At 42.6% G+C, this 20,678-nt stretch overlaps 1 protein-coding gene across 1 annotated transcript in view; it reads left to right on the plus strand.

Annotated features, from left to right (window-relative positions):
- The window catches only part of GRB14 (growth factor receptor bound protein 14), a 681,395-nt gene that overhangs the window by 388,294 nt on the left and 272,423 nt on the right, over nucleotides 1-20,678 (plus strand). The window contains exon 4 of the mRNA XM_085645413.1: nucleotides 10,340-10,414. Within this exon, the coding sequence (XP_085501539.1) occupies nucleotides 10,340-10,414 (75 nt within the window). The remainder of the gene's footprint in view (nucleotides 1-10,339; nucleotides 10,415-20,678) is intronic.

Genomic DNA, 20,678 nt, shown 5'->3' on the forward strand with positions numbered 1-20,678 from the left:
ACTCTTACAGTACCACAGTGACTCCAAATGTAATCACTGGCATAGAACAGAATATTATTGATACTCCAATTTTGGCCCTGGAAATACAAAAGCTGATAAATCTTTTCTGGTGGGTGAAGTAGCTGGGCCCAATGCAATCCCATCAGAATATTATAAAGTTTTTTCAAATATTCTTTCTAAACACTTTCAGGCACTGCTTGCTTATGTGGAAGAAGTTGGGATAATGCATTCTTCCTGGTTTGAATTTGAAACCTTTATTGAAGTATTTCCCAAAACGAGGAAAGATCCCCTAGTCTGAACTTCATATTGACCCATGGCTTTGATTAATTTTGATGGCACAATTAATTTACTCAATATTTTGGTGCATCATATGACACAGAAAGTAGTAGGTTGGGTGAATAGCATGTAGCATGGGCTTGTTCCCCCATGGAGTATCACAAGGGACACAAATTTGGTCATCTACATTTTCTATTTTGACAATACGCTTGGGGTCCCAACAAGGATGATAATACTGGACACAGAAAAGGCATTATACAGGGACTCCTGGCTTTTTTATGGGAGACCTTGTTAGTCATGGGCTACAGCTTAAAAATGCTGTCAAGCATCTATTTACTCTAATCAAATCTCTCTGCCCAGAAAATCAATATGTGTATGATATCTAAAAAGGTCTTAATAAGGAGACGGATGCATCAAGGGTGTCCCCTCTCCCTGTCATTATTTGCACTCTACCTTGAACCATATCTGCAACATATGAGGAATCCTAACCGTTTGTATCCCAAAAAAATTAATTCAGATATTTTTAGTCTTGCTTTTTATGCTGATGATGTACCTATTTTCACTTCTAATTCTCAAATAGCTATATCTGCAACGGAAAAAGAAGCCACTACTTTTGATACATTGTCCGTCTATCATAATAATATGTCCAGAACCCAAATTTTATTTACTCAAACAAAACCTTCTAGTGATAATTGTTATATTGAATATGCTTTGTAGTTGGGTGTTCATGTATCTCTTTCTGTTTCAGATCTAATACCACTAAATTATGACCCATTAATTTCCAAAGCAAAATAATTATTTGAGCAGTGAAACAGACTACCTAGGGGTCTTACTAGTAGATGCAATGTTTTTAAGATGTTGATTGTTTGAAACGTCTGTATTTGTTTAGAGCAATACCATTATATCTAACCGCTGTTTTGTTCGCAAGGTGGACAATTCTTGGCCTAAGTTTATTTGGCAATATAAATGCCCCTGACATTAAACGTACTTACTTCAACTTTCAACAAATAAGGGTGGACGTTCTCTTCTAAATCTTAAATTATATTTCTGGTTTGCTTTTGGGAATCTTCTTTCTAATGCTAAAATCCACCATGACACTTGGTATTTGTGGGGGCATGGTATGGAGAGCCAACATGGCAGCCACTCTAGCTTAAAGCTCCACTTCATTGGCCCACATAATCCTCCTATTTATCCCTCCAACATCCACCTTCCCACGTACAGTGAAGTGCGAGAGGCTACTGAGTAGCTGGGAGACAGAGGCCCAAGAAATGAGGAGATCCAGTGTGCTGAGACCTGCACGGTCACCGCCTACATCCCACAGCCACAGACCGGTGACACTCCCTGGACTTGTTGAGGTATGCTGCCTAGAGGCCCACCTGCTGATACAGGTCAGGATGAGCATAGGATGACCCGCCTGCCTGAGGGAGGACCTGCCGAAGCCCGGTGCTGATGCCACAGCACTGATAAGAGTGGCCCGCGCCACACCCTCTGCCAACTTCTGACGGCCTGCCTGCCCGCCCTCTGGTGGCTCCCTGCTCTTCAATATTCCTATGCTGCTACTCCTGAAGCAGCTGATTAAGAACCGGTACAGGACCCTGCGAGTGGTGGCATTTTGGAGAAAAACGCCAGGGACTGAGGCCCCCACATCTTCACCTCAGACAATGACTCCACAGCTGTGGATGGGCCTCCCCAGGATTCCCAGATACCACCATTAATCATCCCCCGAATAGCAGACACTATATGACTTTCTTGATCCTGACCCTTCCCACTCGACTGCAGGCTCTGCCTGCTCCCTGTGCCCCCAACCATTGCCACTTACTGCATCAGGGGCTGAAGTCTTCCTCTTCACAGCCTTTTACAGATGGCCAGTGTTAGGTCAATAGGTGGCCACCCTCTTCCCCTCCTCTCATCCCCCCGGTTCCCCATTCTAAACCCCCGTTATCTCAGCTGCTGGGCCCCAGAAGACAGCATTGCTCCAATCCGGGGCTGCCCCAAACTGACTCAGCGCTTTCCACTTTCGAGTCCCTCTTTCTTCGTCCATGGTTCACAGTTTGGGAGAGCTGCTATTGCAGTTCGCTCTACGCGTTGTATTAGTTCACCTCCCCTGTCCCTACAGTGCTCTATTTGGTGTTCTGACCTGAGCTGCATACCTGAGATACCCACCATTGCAGGGACAATGTGTGGGGGCCTTCTGGAATACTCTTCTTTCCTTCACTCGCTAGTCCCACCAGACTGGCCAGCCTACTGGCTCCATGACACCACTTGACAAGACGAGGTTCCTAACCCTGGATGTCAGAGGTATGCTCACAGCAAGGAAGTGCTACTCCATCTATTCCTACATTCAATATCAAAACACCCAAATTATATAACGCCAGGGAACACATATCACCTCAACAGAGTTGGCACACCAACGCAAGTGGTGGAGGGGTCTCTTCATAGCTACTACCTACTTGGCCTATGCCGTGGGACACACATTTGGATTAGTCCAGGAGTCCCCTCAAGGCCCTGGAGATGGTGGTGAACGAAAAGGGGTGGAATGCCATGGTAGAGGGCCTCTTCTACTGCTCCCAAGTCCTTTTAGGAATCATTTATGCCCCTAAAGTAGACCAGGGACCATTTTGGGCAACACTATCTGAGGTATTGACGCACAGAGTTGTGTCTCAACTGATTGACCTGTGCATCCAACTCGACCACTTACTCCTATCTGCATCCCTTATAGACCTGGCAACCCACGCTGACTATTTAGGATGCATAGTTTGTGACCATGATGTCCATACCCTAGAGATAACATGGAATGCCCTGTGAACCCTTTTCCCTACCTTGCTCCTTCTTTGGGAGACATTGGAGGACCCTGAATACCATGAATTCCATCGCCTCCACTCAATACTTCATGGGAAATAAGGACATGGCCTCCACTAGAGCACTTGAATGGGATGCTTTTAAGGTTGTCACCAGGGGGATCTGTCTGCAGGATATAGAAGGTTGAACACTAGATAGGGAGCTTGAGTGCTCTGAACAGCTGATCGTCACTTTGGAAAAAGCTGCAGTCCTTGACACCGCCAAACACCCCTTACTCTTGGAGGCTAAAACCCATTACTCCTCGCTTCTGCAGCAGCCACCCTACTTCAACTTCACTGCATATGTGGCCAAAATGTACGAGAAGGGGCACGTGGTTACTGCTAGAAGATACTCACACAGTGCCGATACTAGAGATTACCTCACACCCCCGGTACTACCATATACATATACCCACAATCTGAAATCCTCAGCGCATTCTTCACTTACTACTCCACGGTATATGTTGCACCCCCTCTCTGTCACATCGGTGAGGCTGAGAAATTCTTTGATTGGCTTCGCCTTTCATGCATTCCAGCAATCGTGCAAAATAACCTGGATATCACGTTGCCATCCCTGAGGTCAAGCAGGCTATCCAAACCCTAGCTGGTCATAAAAATCCTTGCCTTGATGGACACTCCCTAGAGTATTACAGTGCCTTCACCAATCTACTGGCACCCAGACAAACTGACGTATACAATGAAGAATGGCAATTTGGGAAAATGCTCCCGTCCCTGAAGGAATCTCTCCTGGTATTTATTTTGAAACCTGATAGAGACCCAACTCTCCTTGCAACTTAGAGACCCAACCTCCTTGCATCTTACAGACCAATTGCTATACTAGGAATTCACTATAAGATCCTAGGGAAGATCATGGCTCAGAGATACGCACAGATACTACCAATTTTAGTGCTCACCGACCAGGGGATCGCCTCCGTGGGTGTACCAAATAACTCTATGCAGACTCCACTTTCAGGGTCTATTTGGGCAGATTGATCTTGCCACCGTTCCCAGTAGGGAGAATCACCTGGCAAGGCTGCCCCCTCGTCCCTCTACTCTTTGCCATAGCCATGGAGCCACTCGCCAACATACTTCACCAAGAGAGGAAGACCTGGGCAATACCTTCAGACAGAGTAACACATGCAGTCTCACTATACTAGGATGATCTACTTCTTCACATCTGTTGCATCCGATTATACCTCACCCCATACATATCACAAGGCAGCAGTTTTTGTGAGCAGCTGGCATTTGAGTTTTTGATGTCCAAATCCTGTGTGTTCCCACTATGTCATAACATAACCCCCGCGAGTTGCGTCTGGGGGGTGCCTTGTTGCCTTGGAGGAATGACATAGTCAGATATCTTGAGATCAGGCTTTACAACTCCCCAATCGAATTCTTTGAAGGCAAGTTGAGAAGGGTCCTAGCTGCCCTAAAATTGCAGGTGCAATTTTGAATGGCCCTACCCCAAGCCGTGACAGGTAAAATAGCCCTATCTAAAATGATAATCCTTCCATGTCTTCTTTATCACTTTGCCAAATTACCTGTCGTCCACCCCAGAGCTTTTTCCTTGAATTAGATATGATGCTAGGGAACTTTTCTGAGGTGCCAAGTGTCACATGTTGCGCTGCATAATTTGCAGCTCCCAGTGGGTGGAGGGGACTTGGTACTCCCTCATTTGAGGCTTACTTCCTGGCAGGCAGCTTCAATGGGTCTCCCAATTCTGGCAGACTGCTTTACAGGGGAAACATGTAACGGATCGGATCCCCTATACCTGGCTACTATTCAAGATTTTCTCCATGTGCCCTCTCAAACCTCCCAGTCACTTCAGGTAACGATCGCCCACAAATGCCTTAAAAGAGCCCACTACATTATACGCCACATCATCACCTACTCACCCACGTTCCCCTTGCTAGGTCTGTCACGCTTCCCAGGCTCCTATGCTGAGGCTGACCTAGCATATTGGTGCGACTGCTCCCTGAGTGCGGTAGGCAACTTATTCTCAGAGGGGCACCTGCTCCCCTTTGATCAACTCATAGTCAACCATGCCTTTCCCAGGGGCAGTATTTGACATATCAGGAGCTTCACTGCACATTTCAGACTCTCTGCACTACATCGGATGAAGAACCACAAAGTCAATCAGTGCTGCACATCCTGTTGCACATGGGAACAGGTCGCCCCCGATAACCTGGCTCTACAAATCCTAGAAATATCACACAAATTTACCGCTGACAGACCTGCGAAGTAAATGGGAGGACGAATTTGGACGACAATCCACTACATGGAGTAGACCATGGCACTAGAATTTCCCCAGTGGGTATCCCATAATGCAAGCTTCATCAATCGCTACTTTCCTCAATCTCTACTTGGCTGCTCCCGCTGCAACACACCCTCCGTGAACTTGCGCTATATGATATGGTCATGTTCAGGTCTCTCTACATACTGGTACTCCACCCATGACGCCCTCTGTGAGGTCCTAGAACTCCCTGACATTTACTCTGGGGTAGCTGCAGCCCTGGGCATTTTTAAGTGTAATAAATGTACAGGTGTGAGGGCAGGGTACTGTGCTGAGGGCCCCCCCCCCCAGAGCTTGGGGCCTATATGCTGAGTTCACAACTGATAATATCTGGTTGGTCCGAGGTAGTTCCAGCAAAATTCATGGTTAGCATGATCTTTGTGATAAAGACTACTATATTATGCAATGCAAATACTATCTTTAGCCCCTGGTATTCTGGGACAAATGTAAATTGAGATTTTCAGTTCTTCCTTCTCTTTATCTCCTTGCTCCATATTTTCAGTTTTCTTTTTACTTGTTGACTGTATTACGTATATATTGACTTCATTGATGAAATGGTGTTTGGTGCTTTGATGTATGATCCATGTTTCCTAAATATAACATAAAACTACTTACCACCAAGTAATTAAATTTACAGTACTTTTACACAAGTGTAGTAGCATGTTAGCGAATATTTGTCTTGTCTATTAGAGTGGAGTCATCAGCGAATTGGAGGATTTATCCATGCTGGCCCCCAAGTTTCATTTGAGAGAATCTCAGATTTTCAAGATCTTACCCCAGATCACCACATAAATATTAAAAAAGCATAGGGATAGGACTACAGCCTTGCCTCAATCCCATCCGTGGCACGTGCACGTAAGGTGATAAATTCCACTCCGCAGGTAGTGCTGACAGAGTTTCTGGCTGAATTCTGCCAACTGTTGTGTGGCAGAGTTCCTTCTCTCGCACAGATCACCAATGGTAAGTTTGCAAGTGCAAATGAGATTTCGCATCCCCAGCATGATTTTCAGTTGCTAGTTGGGAACCAGCGAGATTTCCCCAACGCAGATAGTTGCGGGTGGTCACAACTCGAGTAAACAAAATCAACTTGAGCAGCAGCAAAACCCAACTCAATAAGCAGTGCCCTCTGGCATGCTGCATGGTGCTGAAAAATCAGCATAGAACGAGCTCCCAGTGCGAAAAATCATCTCGAGCAGTGCAACATGCCTAATTCCACCCGTTCACTTGTTAAGCCTGTGTCTCCAGGGTCAATGACATTAAGGTTCCCACTCCTGGCCCTTGTAAGGCAGTGTGTCCAGTAGAAATCAAAACTAGGGATGGGCAGAATCTCGCTGACTTTTCATGTAACACCACTCTTTTCCTCGAAGTGAAACTATGTGAGTCCCGCCTACCTCTGGTTTTGTTTTCTATTGAATACACCGCCAGGAGTGGGCAAATCAGGGCCACTGACCCTGGAGACACAGGCTTAACAGAGTCCAAGCTAGTACTCGTTCAGGGTGCCATTTCACTGCATACAGAGGTTCATCCACAAGTGTTTCACCTGTCTATGTCTTCTGCAGTTCCCACTACCTCTCAGAGATCTTCCCTTCTGCATGGGGTTCAAAAAAGGAGGTGGAAAGTTCTGTAATTTGGGCAGCCAAAGATGCTATATTATCCCTCCATCCATAATCCACATCCTCTGCACTGCATGACGGGAGGTTTCAAGATAGCAGAATCAATTCTTGGTAAGCCACATCTCCTCTGGAGATTTTAGGTTTGCCACTAAATGATGCAGCAAGCTGGACCTTTCTCTCCAATTCTTTAAAAGAGAGTCTCTTTCTTTGAGTGGCGCCAGAGGTCTGGCTGCCTCCCTTTGTTTTTCTAAGGAAGGGTATCCTAGGTTTGTCAGTAAGTGAAATTGAATAAGCCCATTCAAATGTTTTCTCCACCATCTTCCTCTCCTAGGAGCAGGCTAACCCTAATCCCAAAACAAATGCTCCTATTATGTGATGGAGGCTTTGATACACCTTCGGACTAGCAGAGTAATTAACTTGAGCTAGAAGGGTAATTGTAAGTGTAAATCACATTAAGGCCTGACTATGGAAAGTACTCCAACACAAAAAGTGAGTGAAGGTGTGCAAATATGGAAAGAAATATTGTATTTCTATAGAAAGAGATGATAGTCTGTTCTCTAGGTTGAGCCAATGCAAAGTTAATAGTTTGGGGCAGCTTCCAACTACAGTGTGAGTACAATAAAGCACTACAAGTTTACAGTAAAGCAATATGAGCTCACAATAAAGTACCACAGACTAACATATATAGTCAAAAATACATGGTGATATTTCTCTTTAGAAACCCAATTAAATTGTAAGGCCTGCACAGGTCCTAATTCATGTATGAAAGGTCTCATATGCAAAAGGATACCTGTCAACAGATAGCAGGCTAAGTTAAACTGGAGTTCCACTTGCTGAGCCTGCACACAAGAGCACATTCATATGCATACTTAGTCACATTTAAACAATGCAGTCTCTTATCTCAGCTGCACAGCAGCAGACCTCATTTTAGAAGAAAAGTACTGGTGGTTCAAACATTTTACCAGTGCTTACATTGAGATTTAGTTAGTGAGGCTCACTTACAGCAGAGTTCAAACATCCGTGTAGTCCAAACCCCAAAAATCTGGGAGATTAAAGAGGTTCAGTTCCCCCTTCCTCACATGCACCATCAAGATTTGTGTCTAAGATTTAGGGATGGGGAACCTGGAAGTTGCTTACAGAATTGGGAAGAAACCATACATCCCTAAGGTTGCCTTGTACCCAGGGGTGCCCTGCGTGAGCAGTCGTGAGTAGTGCTATTGTGCTTTCCCTGCTGTCCCCCAAATGAGTGATAGAACTAGAAACTACAGACTTCCCCACCAGTCACCAGCAGCAGTGCGTAGTGCTGGAAGTGGAAGAGTAGACACATGTCTCTACATGCGGGTGCCCACAAGGGCAACTGCACCTGCAAGAAGGACCCACCCAGAGAGAGCACGTAGTAACAATTTGCCTAAAAAGGAAACCATCTCCTTACAATATACAGTTGGGTTAAGATTGCAGTGGGCAAAGGCCCACTCCAGAAAGGAATGGGGACACATCAGAAAAATAAGCATAGTTAGTGTACAGTGCTGCAGGAGGGCTGTGGCACCACAGAAACCCTGCCAGCCACCCCACAGAATAATGAATCTCCGAAGAGTTCTCCTATTTAATTTTAAATGCACCATACTAATTTTATTGTGGAACAAGAAAGTGACCCTGGGAGAAGTTTTCCATTGAGAACAAGCCCAGACACTATGGGGTCCATTCATCTTTATTGTATGTTGTCTTCAGTTGATGGACAGCCAGCTTAATGTAGAAATAAGGCTCTTATACAAAATATTAAATTGTTCATGCCATATTGATACTGGACTAATATGTGCAAATAAAATGAATATTTCTGGTACAATTGAAAGTTAAAACCACTCTGCCATCCCCTTGTAATGATTTTGATGACTAAAATGCATTAGGAGTGAAGGGTTTATGTTCTGTGGTGGACCCTGACTAAGCCAGTAGGTCTGACGTTTGCTAATCCACTTCTCATGTTTGTTTACGGCACACGCTCAGGAAGTATTGTGTCCCAGGGCCTAGACCCTGCAGCTTTGTAAACCACTAGGGAAGCCTCTGGCTAATGAGAACCAGTGAACCTTTAAGGGGTACTTGCCTTGTATGACCTTTCTTTGTCATGCCCCCTTGCTGTCTGTGTTGTCCATTAGATGTTGTCAGCATATGCTTCTCTATCAGCCATCTTGTATATAGTTATACAAATGAGCATAGCATTTATCTTATGTGGAATAAAGTTCACTTTCTTTTTTAAATATAGAAGCGCTGACTAGGCAGCAATTTGTAAAGTGTTGTTTGTTATGTTGCTGAATTCTGAGTCTCTAACCCACAGCACCACCTCCAAAGGATGGTGGTATTTGGTTCCCAGTTTGATCTAGGGCGCTAGAGGGATCAAGCCCCTTCTAACAGCCCAGGGACTCTCTGAACCAGATTTCTCTCATGGCATTCAGGAAGGGGCAGTGAAGTTGGTGGCTTAACCAGCACTGCTGTTTGAAAGCCCACAACAAAACTCCAAATTAGGTCACTATCACTTTATACCTATTCATGGTCTAAAACAAGGAGGGTATACCCATAGAACTGCACCAGCCTTAATGCAAGGGTTTCTGCAGAGGTAAAATTGCTTTCACTATGTAGAAAACAAAATCAAGTTAGTGAGTGTAAATGCACTTATGTGTGGTGTTTATACATGCATAAATGTGCACCTGTTATTTTTACAAATTTGTGACACCTATGCATTTGAGCACTCAATGTGTGACTGTCACAGCTTTCTAGAAGGATCCATCAAATTATTTGAGAATTCCCAAAAAGTTGAATATCTACTCAAATAAAGTAGGTTGCGATGGGGGCAATTTTGATCTTTTAGTGATAAGGGCCATCGGTCTCTTAACAGATCCTTCCATTACATCCCATTTACATTTCATTTATTCGAGCGACTAAACTTGCCTTTTCCCCACTTGACTCGCCTTTCATGGACTATCAGAGGGTTTAGAAAGGAATCAAGCAACAGGTACAATACTATTTATTGTCTGTGACATATGTGTTTTCACTTTGTGATATTTACCATTGTTAATTACAATTGCACAATTATTAACACAGTATTTACATAAAGTTGTATTACCTTTAATAAAACATAGCAAAAAAAGTTGGAGTCATGCCTCAAATTCTGAGTAACAATAACACAAGTGCATTCATTGATTGTTAAATTATAAACCTCTGTGTAATGTTCTTTAGTGTTTAAATATTAAACATAACTATCACAATTCATCTGAGGGAACAATACAGAAAGGTCATAAATCTGTTTTTGTTTAATGTGTTTTATCTATCAGATGTATTTTCCCACTCATATGGTGTCGTTTACAAACGAAGTACCTGAACCGATGACCCCGACAGAAACCTTGAAGGTAAGTCACACTGCCGCAAACACCGGAGATTTATTTTCAATAAGTTAAAAGAGTTGGGTCACGACAGCCACGTATCAATTTTTCATCTGGAATTGCGGTCTTAAAATGGATGTGATGAAAGTGTACTTCTGTTATGCTGTTGAATGTTTTACAAAAGTATAAGAGCACTGACCGTTGTGATCAAATACAAGTCCAGTAAAATCAAGGAATGCTAGAACAAGTGCGTCAAACAATACCTTCGGTCAGAGAGATTACCATCTGGTGGAGGAAAAGACCCAAAGATGATGTTATCAGTTACTAGTAGGTTAGTGGCAAACAATATACCACCAACCAAACATAGCTGTTGAAGATCCCACACATTTTCTAAAATGGATCCCCCAAGAACATATGCTCCCACTCCTCTTTGTTGGTTTTTGGTTTATACCTTTGGAAGCCGATTGGGGTTCCTACACCTTCTGCTTCTCTTTCCCTCCTGTGATATTTACAGTTATTGATTATTGCTGCCATATCCAGGGTGCAATGTGCTTACAACTTCGGGAAAATAATATATCCTGAAAGAAGCAGTCCTGTTCCAAAATGTTATACGCCCAGATTTATTTGCTTTTTTGTTCACCCCTTTTTTGGACTTTTTACTGTGCTGAGTCTCATTAAATGTGTCTCACCCACAGTTATCACATGGGAAATTGTGTGTTTACCACCAGTGTCTGCCTTTTAAGATAAGGCCGCTGTGACACAGCAAAGGTAAGGGGCACTTGACTGCTTACATGTGAATGTATGTGTGTGCACATGTGAGACTACTGTCAAGCACAGAACGATAACGCTACACGAGTAGCCTGGTGTAGACTCTGCAGGATTAGATAGTCAGCAGGGGTAGGCCTTATAATGTTAGTGTATACTCATAGGGAAAGTCAGTGTGGTTTACTGTTTCCTCAGCAGTGACAATTTATTATACACATAACCCTTCCTTGGAATGCATTTTTGCTTCCCTTTGGCCTACAATTTCCAGTGACATATAAAAATGGGGGGAATACAAGTGTATCAAAACCAAATATTCAGGTTCCAAGACGGTATCTGTGCAACATATGGCTCATTCAACATGGTCATATTTCCCTGGCGTAGCTCAAGATCAGGGCCCAGACCTTTTGTCATCCTGCTGTGCCAAGTTACATTTCTCCCCATCAGAGGGAATAAAGGCCACACCACACAAAGGGAGTAATTAACAGTGCTTCCCTCAGCTCCTGAGGAGGAAAGGGTGAGGATAATAAACCTGCACCTGCTAATTATTTGTCACACTATCCAAGGGCTGGGGACAGCCCCGTCCAGCTGAATAAAAGACACTTTATTATACACGTAGGGGGGACATCCTTGGAGTGCATATTTGCTTCCCTTTGGCCTACAAATTCCATTGACATAAAAGCATTTGCAATGCAATAGGTCTTGCATTACTGAAAGTTTGAGATATTGGCGTTGCATTATTATTTGCAACGCCAAAAGGTCAAACTTTCAGTAATGCAAACCTATTGCATTGCAAAGCATGTGTAATCTTAATATTACTTCCGGGATCCCATGACATTCTTCGTCAGGCTAGTGGCCTGTAGAAAAAGCCCTAAATGTTCTCCCTTCAGATAACAACATGGATGGACACTGCATTTGTGCGTGATGGGGGGTGTAGGGTGTGAGAGCAGAGAGTCAAGCGATGGTCAGAACTGGCCAACCAAAAGAATCAACTGGTGATGTCCACTGGGAGGGAACCAAGCGCTGAAAGGCAGAAAAAATGCACAAAATTAACCAAACAGAAAAAAGAAATTTTTAAAAGCAGCCCAAGTAACCAACCAAAAGCGGTGGGCCTGTCCAAAGTCCCCGATAGCCCATATACCGAATACAGCATGACTCGCAGAGCAACGCATGCCTTGCCTAGGCCCGACCTAATAAAAATGGGGTGGAACAAGTGCACCAAAACCAAATATGGAGGATCCAAAAAGTCACAGACTGTACAATCATTTATTGATTATTATTATTATTGTGTGCCCACAAACGGCAACTACAAGCCTACAATACCTTCCTAAGTAGGCCTTGACTGCTCTGCATTGCTACCCTGAGAGAGGCAAGCACTACAATAGGGTGCTTGTTTCCCAGTAAGGGGGCATTGTGGACCCATTACTTGCACAGGCCTCACAACAAATAATAACCAATTTTCCTACAGGTTCTAAATGCTGTTACACCCCAGGACTTGTGACATAATAGACCAGACAAACATGATTACACCATACCATGTTAAATTAATCAGTACATAGAGGGTGTAGTAAGTTTGAATCCTGTGACACAATGAGGATTTAGATGAAAGTGTAGGACAAGAGGACTGTAGTCCACCTATTCTGAGTTTTCATTCTGTGATTTCCAAGCCTGAGACCCTCAAAGCACAAATAAGCATTATGTTACCAGGGAGATATAGACACTGTTGATGCTAGGTATGGTGCCATGCATCCTTAAATGTTATTTCAAAGATAAGAACCAAGAGCTGGTTTCAAACTGTATCTCTACTATGCTGTGTAAATATGCATTCAGTCATTCAGAGCTGTAGGGAAATGCCTCTTTTTTCATTATTACCATTATGTTTTTGAACAACGCTGCTGTTTTTGTTTTGATTATGTGCAGTAGGGCACTGCCAACCAGGACCCAGCGCATGTGCGCTGACCCCTAATAGAAGTAGAAATGTGCACATCCCAATTGGCATATTGAGCTTATCTATCAGTCCCTGGTATATATAGTTCACTGTGTACACAGGGTCTGTAAGTTAAATGCCACTACTGGACTGTAGCACTCATTGTGTCATCCACCACTTTGACAGTGCAAACATGACTGCAGGGCTACCATTGAAGCCTGGCTGTGTAATTTTAAAACTGCAACTTTGACCTGCCAAATAACCACTTTTGACAGGCCTAAACTTTCATTTTAAATATTAATAAGTCACGCCGAAGTAGGCTGTCTTCCCATAAGGCCAAGTACAAGGTACTTAAATGTAGAGCATGTAAAAGGTTAATGTTAAACGAGTTCTTACAGTCAAAAGGCCCCAAAAGCTATTTTCACTGTGACAGGGTTGGCTGTTCCATAGGAAAGCACTGGGATACATATTACATTAGACAATGTTATCTCCTTCTAAGAGACTGGATTTGTAATACGTTTTTAGGAGAATCTACTTTTAGAAAGTTAACTTTTCCCTGCTTACAGGCTTTGGAACCACATTTGCATGACCTCCAACTGTCACCTGTGAACTGAATAGTGCCCGCAATGAGGTGTAAAAACTGCTCCCAGAGCAGAACAAAGGCATTGGGTGTGGGGGGTTGTTTCAGTTCCTCTGACACCATGACCATCTGGGCTGTGACCAGGAACTTGAATAATTTCAAAGAAACCTCCTCTGTCCCAGGCAAGTGTTATCTGACACCTGTGCAGGGCATTTCCTTGTTCCCCCAGGGAGGAACCAATCTCAGTGGGAGGGGAGTTGCCCCCAAAACTGGTTTGAAATGACCACAGAGTAGGGGTTGATCATTTCTGTGGTCACTCCCCTGTGATGGGCACATAGACGCTGCACAAATGGAAAAAGGTTTCTTCATCATAGAATGATAAGAGAGGTGCACTGTAGGACTGTTTGCAGGCATCACACCCTTCCACAGGCTTGTGCCAGGCATAAATGTGGTAACCCTGGACACTCCCCTTTGAACAACACTAGGCCTGTGGAAGACAGAAGAAAAACTGCACTAGCTGTTGAGACCTGTGAGGATACCTGAAAGGCTGGGCCTGCTTCGGCTTGGACCCAAGACAAATAACTGGACTCCTGACCTCTTGATGAGCTACACAGACACAACTACTGCTAGAAACCCTTTTCATGAAGGGCCCATCTGACCAGTTCCAAATGGACCTCTGTCTTCTGCTGGAGTCAGTATTGACCCCCAAGTGCTGTTCCATGAAAAGGCTGGCAGTCCAGGCACTCAAAATATACTGAGTAGGACAGTGCCAGTCCCTTCTCAGCATAATGCATTTTGGCACTCCTGCGCCACCGCCAGGGAATGACTGTACCCTGGTGCAGCCGGCGGTCCACCGCCGATACGATTTCCAAAAACGTAATCGCCAAAATGGAGGACTGCCACACCTACGCCATCTCCAATCGGGCAGTCGCAATACCACCAGTTTCGTAATCAGACCCTAAGTCAAAAGGTAAAACCTCTGCAGGAGACGAACCTGGTTTCCATCACAGATGGCCTTATATTGCGTCTTGGTCCGAGTCAAGAGCAACCAGATGACTGCAGTTGGTGCTTAGTGTTTTTTGCTGCTATTATTTAAATCATTAAAAATTTCTTGTTCCCCTAAATGAATGTTTAGAATTTTCAAGCAATTTTGTTTCTGAAATGATTCTCTGTTGTTATACACTGGAGTGGAACTTTTATTGTGCTGTGATTTCAATTTAAAAAAAATGTTTTGGCACTTCTAAATGCTTTACACATTTTCTTAAGTTACGACTGTCTGTTTTGTGCCATAGCTGCCAGGGGTTGAGTTCAGGTTTAAATTAAATTACTGAATTACTGAAACTTTCACTGGAGCTAACAAGAATAGTGACTTTATTATTTGAGGTGGACTGCCATCCACCCCAACTACTAATCTACTTACTCACATTGGTGTTCAGCAATGGGATCCATAATACTCACATTGGTGTTCAGCAGTGTACTCCAGAACTTATGTTTAGGAGTACAACTCAGCTAACAAGTTGGAAATTAAAAATCCCACAATTGAACTGAAAATAAAATTGATTTTTCACTTTTCATATGGGGACATGTAGTTGGATCTCACAGTGGTAACATAAAGGCCATATGATGAGAAACACAATTGAAGAGTGACCAGAATACCAGATAGGTGAATTATAAAATGGTGCACAATGTCTGTGAAGAAGTCCGCCAAGCAGAGATTCCCTCTGAGGATGGAAAAGTTAATTCTGCACCAGAAGATAAAGTGACAAGGGGCAACCTGTCCTAAATGGATTTTCTGGTTTACTATCCAGGGCTGTAATCGAAGCAGGCCCCTCCACTATAAGCCCTTCTGAACTGCCATCTGTCAGTTGGAGCTCAGTGACTAGCAATCAGCAAGGGAGCTAAAGGACAAATTGGAAGCCATAGTACTGGAGGAGAAGAAAATTGCACTGAAGAAAAAGAAACTGGTCTGGGCCTCGTAACTCCAATTTCCCTGATTGGATTTATGTTGTTTTAGTGTATTTTTGTTCATTCAATAATTCTGTATTTTTATACATTGGAGTGGGATTTTTATTGTGCTGTGTTTTCTCATTTTTATTTAGCTGTTTTAGTACTCCTAAATGCTTCACATATTTTCCTATTTTAAGACTGTCTGCTCTGTGGCATAGCCAATAAGGTTTAAATTCCTAAACCTTTGCTGGGCATAACAAGAATAGTGACCTTAATAATAGAGGTGGACTACACTCTATCCCAACTAATAACCCACTTTCTCGCAAGACTGCATAAGTCTATCATTCACTCACCCCCCTCTAACATGAACGGAGTTCCTCAAAGACCATCACAAATCAAGCATGCTGGTTCCACTCACACTGCCTTCTAAGAGAGGAGACAGACCGTCTCACTTAACTGGCAACTATTCTTACAGAGGGCTAAATTATGATGCTGGTCCAGGAACAACAGCCTCAACGTCTCTTGGGTGTGTTCCACTTGCATTTAGAAATAGGGCAGGGCAGGCCAGGGAAGCTAAGGAAGGTGCAGCATAATATTTTGGTATGAGTTGGAGAAAATAGGATACCCTGGGCTTTAGAGCTGAAGAGGGAGTTATATTTTAGAGGATGACCGAAGCATGGCACTGCTAGGGAGCACAATGCACCCAGCCCTGTGGATAGTCGTGTATGTTAGAGATAGTGGAACCTCTTTGGCCCCTGACAACCTCCAAAGAATAGTGACAAAAGTGATTGAGTGTGGTTAAGAACATTCATGACATAGTATAGGCAGTTAATGGTTGCACTCTGAAGAATAAAGATGTGTGATACAGAGCTCCGTGTGTGGCGTGATCATTTATAGGGTACCCGGGCTGGGAAGGATGCTGCAACTGTTGACGAGGTAGGGTTCTACATAAACCACGTGTGCCTCAGTCAAAGTGGAAAATCGATGGTTGGTGTATGTGGAGTCAAAGCACCACACCAACCAGTGCAAGTAAAGTAGTACAGAATGTTTATTTGTAGTCTGCTAGAATTTTGCTGGTCAAGACAAGAGATACTGTGGCACAGCCTAACACAGAGGCTTCATTTATATATTGCGATAACACTAAAGACAGCGATAACCTTGTATAGAGGTGACAAAAACAATGATTGCCAAGTGCAAGGAGGTGCTGACAGCGGAAACTTTCTGACACAAAGACACGTTAAAGGCAGTGACGACTAGGTACCGAAAGTGCAACAATTGGCAACAGCCAGGTGCAAGAAAACGCTGTGAGCAGAAGCAGAAATAGGCAGAGAAACATTAGAGGCGACGATAATGAGAGGTAAAGAGAATATGATTATGCTTTCCAGAACAGGAGTAAAGAGTGCCATCTGACCTCAGCAACAGGCACCACAACCCAAGAAGAAGCTGGTGAATCATGTTGGGATGACTGATAGGCCATGGTTGGCGGTCAGAATAGTGAATCTTTTCAATGGCTACTAAACAGAGCACAATATGGAGGTCCACCCTTTTTAAAACCACTGCCTCCCTTCGATACCACCAAAAAGCAGAATATTGGTGACCAATGGACTGCCGGATCGAATCCTTTGATGAATTTATTGATGCGCTGGAAGAAGAAAATTACAAAAAGATTATTAAATAAAGGATTTGGTGGGTGAACGAGTAAAAGAAGTGATAAAGAAAATACCACATGGTTATGATGTGATGTACTGGGCACACTGACAAAATATTGACACCCAAAATAGCCTCATACAAAAATATTGAGACCAAAATATCGATGTCAAAAATATTGACATTCTATAATTATAATGGTAAATACAAAAATATTGAGAAAAAAATATCAATGCCATAAATATATTTCTACAAAATATCGTTTTTTATATGTATATATGTATAAAATTAATTAATGAATATTAAATATATTAGAGAATAAAATTAATTAAAAAAATTATTAGATTTAATATACAATTTAACAAATATAACAAATAAACTTAATTTAAAAAAGTTAAACACAAATATACAATAATGTATATATATTTACTTCAAAAAATTATTAAACTAATAATTTTAAAGCATTTATAATTTTAAAATTATATACAAATGTAACAAATGAATATATATTTATATACATATACCAACAACATAAAATCTGTTTAAAAAATATTATATTATAAATTAAAACAATAAACTATTTAAAAATCTTTAAACTTACATTTTCAACTCCAGTGAGTGCAACAGTAGGAAAAGTGTTGGATAGCGGAGGGATTCAATGTACTATTCCCACTCAAATAAGTGCAACAGTAGAGAAAGTGTTAGATAGTGGAGGGGTAAAAATTACTATTCCCACTTCAATGAGTACAACAGTAGGGAAAGTGTTGGATAGCAGAGGGGTAAAAATTACCATGTCCACTCCAATTCGTGCAGCAGTAGCGAAACTGTTGGATAGTGGAAGGGTAGCAATTACTATTCCCACTCCAGTAAGTGCAACAGTAGGGAAAGGGTTGGATAGCGGATTGATAAAATGTACTATTTATACTCCAGTCAGTGCATCAGTAGGAAAAGTGTTGGATAGCGTAGGGACATTTACTATTCCCACTCCAGTCAGTGCATCAATAAGGAAAGTGTTGGATTGCGAAGGGGTAACATTTACAATTCTCACTCCAGTCAGTTCAAAATTAAAAACAAACTAAATATCAACAAAATAATAATATTTGTGAAAAAAGTAAATAACATATATAAAGATTTTAAAAATTAAAATACAAAATATATTTAATATAAAAAATTATAATGTTAAATAAATATCTCAAAAACCTACAAATATTATATTAAATAAAATACAAAAATAATTTTCAAACAAATATTTTTATTCAGAAATTATTTATTAACAAAAACATTAATTATCACTTATAACTCCCAACCCACATTGAAAAAAAATGTATTTACATAATTAACATAATTAACTATCAATTAAACAAAAATTATTTATTGAAACACAAATTAAAACACTTAGGGACCGGTCCCAGCATCGCTAGGGTGGCGCCCTTGCGGTGCTGGGACCGGCCGCCAGTGGTGCGGCGGTCCCACACCAGCAATTAGGATGCCACCACCACTGTGGCAGTGGCATCCTTTATTCCCAGCATTGTGGCGGGCGCTGCTCACAGCACCACCTGCCACAATGCTGGGAATGCATGTCGTGCATTGGCATGCACAGGGTGACAGACACCGCAAGGTGCCTGCCACTTTGCCCATTCCAATGCACCCTCCACCCCCCCAACTGCCGGGGGACCCGATACGGGCCCCCAAATGCAAAGACCGCATGCCATTCCACCACGGAAAGGCTGCTTCCCGCTGCCATCATAATATGGATGGCGGTGTCTAGCAGATACCACCACCATATAAGGCCCCTTTTCCGCCCGGTCACCTGTGTGACCGGCAGAAAACTGGCGGACGGTCTTTCCGTCCACCGGGGTCCCCCCCGCCATACTAATATGGCGGGGGGAAATGGCATGCGGGCAGAGGAGAATGTCGCACGGATCGCCACCACCATGCGGGCAGTGGCGATCCGCCCAACATTCTAATAGACCCCTTAAAATGTATTTAACTGCCCACCCTTTACACCTATAATCCCCACAACCCACAACTAAAATTAAACTGTAAAATAATTAATTACACAATTAAAAAACTTTTTCAATTAAAGAACTACTAGTATTTAACAACCAATTATAAAGTAAGTAAAATTAATTTACTCCCCACCCTTTTCCCCCTATAAACCCAAAACCCGTACACATAAAAATTATAAAACAATTATACTAATCAATTATAAATTAATTAATATTTATGATCAAGTAATAATGATTTCATTAAAAATAAATTACTTCCCACCCTTTAGCCCTAAAAACCCCACAACCCACACCTAAAATGAATTACACAATTACCATAATTAATTGTCAATTAATGAATTAATATTAATTAACAATTAATTATTAATAATAAAAATAGATTGCTTCCCATACTTTACCCTTACCCCTATACACCCCAAAACCCACACACAAAAATGAATTACACAATTACCATAATTAATTTGCACTGCTTATGACTGAAGAATTAATCTGTCAATCTCGCCAAATGTGTTTTGCTCAGCTCGTTGGAATCAAGCCAGTTCCAATAAATATGCTTCAGCTCTGGCTTGGAGGTGGGATTTGAGTGTCCCATGATTCCGAAAGACCCAGCTTTGTCAACGTCTTTCTAACATTGGATATCCACTTGACCCTGTGCCCCACATCTAGATTAGTCACTTAAATCAGGGCAGCAGCATAATTTGCTAACTAAGGGGTACGCATTATGCATGCCCAAAAGAGCAATGGGCGCAACTTTGCAATATCCCTGATCGACCGTCTTCCCATATCGAACAATAAGGGGGTTAGTGGGGTATTACGAGGGAGCATCACCAGGTCCCTCAAGAACTTATGCTCGGATCTGCAGATATCCTCAATGTTGTCAAAACCCCATAGCTCCGCACCATACAGTGCGGTGCTAACTGCTTTGACTTCATAAATTGCGAGGGCTGGTGCAACCGGCCTACTGTACGAGCACCGGTGTTCTTTACTTAATGCCCCGACTACACGCTTATGGTTCATGAGGATCTTCGCTAAGTGGGGCTTCCAATGCATTTTGTCAGAAAGCCGTATCCCCAGATTATCAAACATTCTTTTTCTCTCCAATAAGGTGTCTTTTAACGTTAAGTTGTTTTTAAAAGACTTGTGGGGATTAAAAACCAGAAATTTTGTTTAAGTGGTGTTTATAACTAAAGCCCGAGAGTCACAAAATAGTTGGTATCTATTTAGCAGTTTTTGCAACCCATACGGAGTTTTTGACACCAACAGGGTATCGTCGGCAAACAAGAGGGTTGGGACTTTGTCGCCCACCAGGATTGGCGCGTCAGCCGAGACCTCCTGAAGAAATCTCACCACCCCATTGACGTATAAAGAGAACAGGGTGGGGGCCAAGACGCAGCCCTGGCGGACTCCTCTGCTGACTGG

This window comes from Triturus cristatus, chromosome 3_1 (genome assembly GCF_964204655.1).
Source record: "Triturus cristatus chromosome 3_1, aTriCri1.1, whole genome shotgun sequence".
Lineage (NCBI taxonomy): Eukaryota > Metazoa > Chordata > Amphibia > Caudata > Salamandridae > Triturus > Triturus cristatus.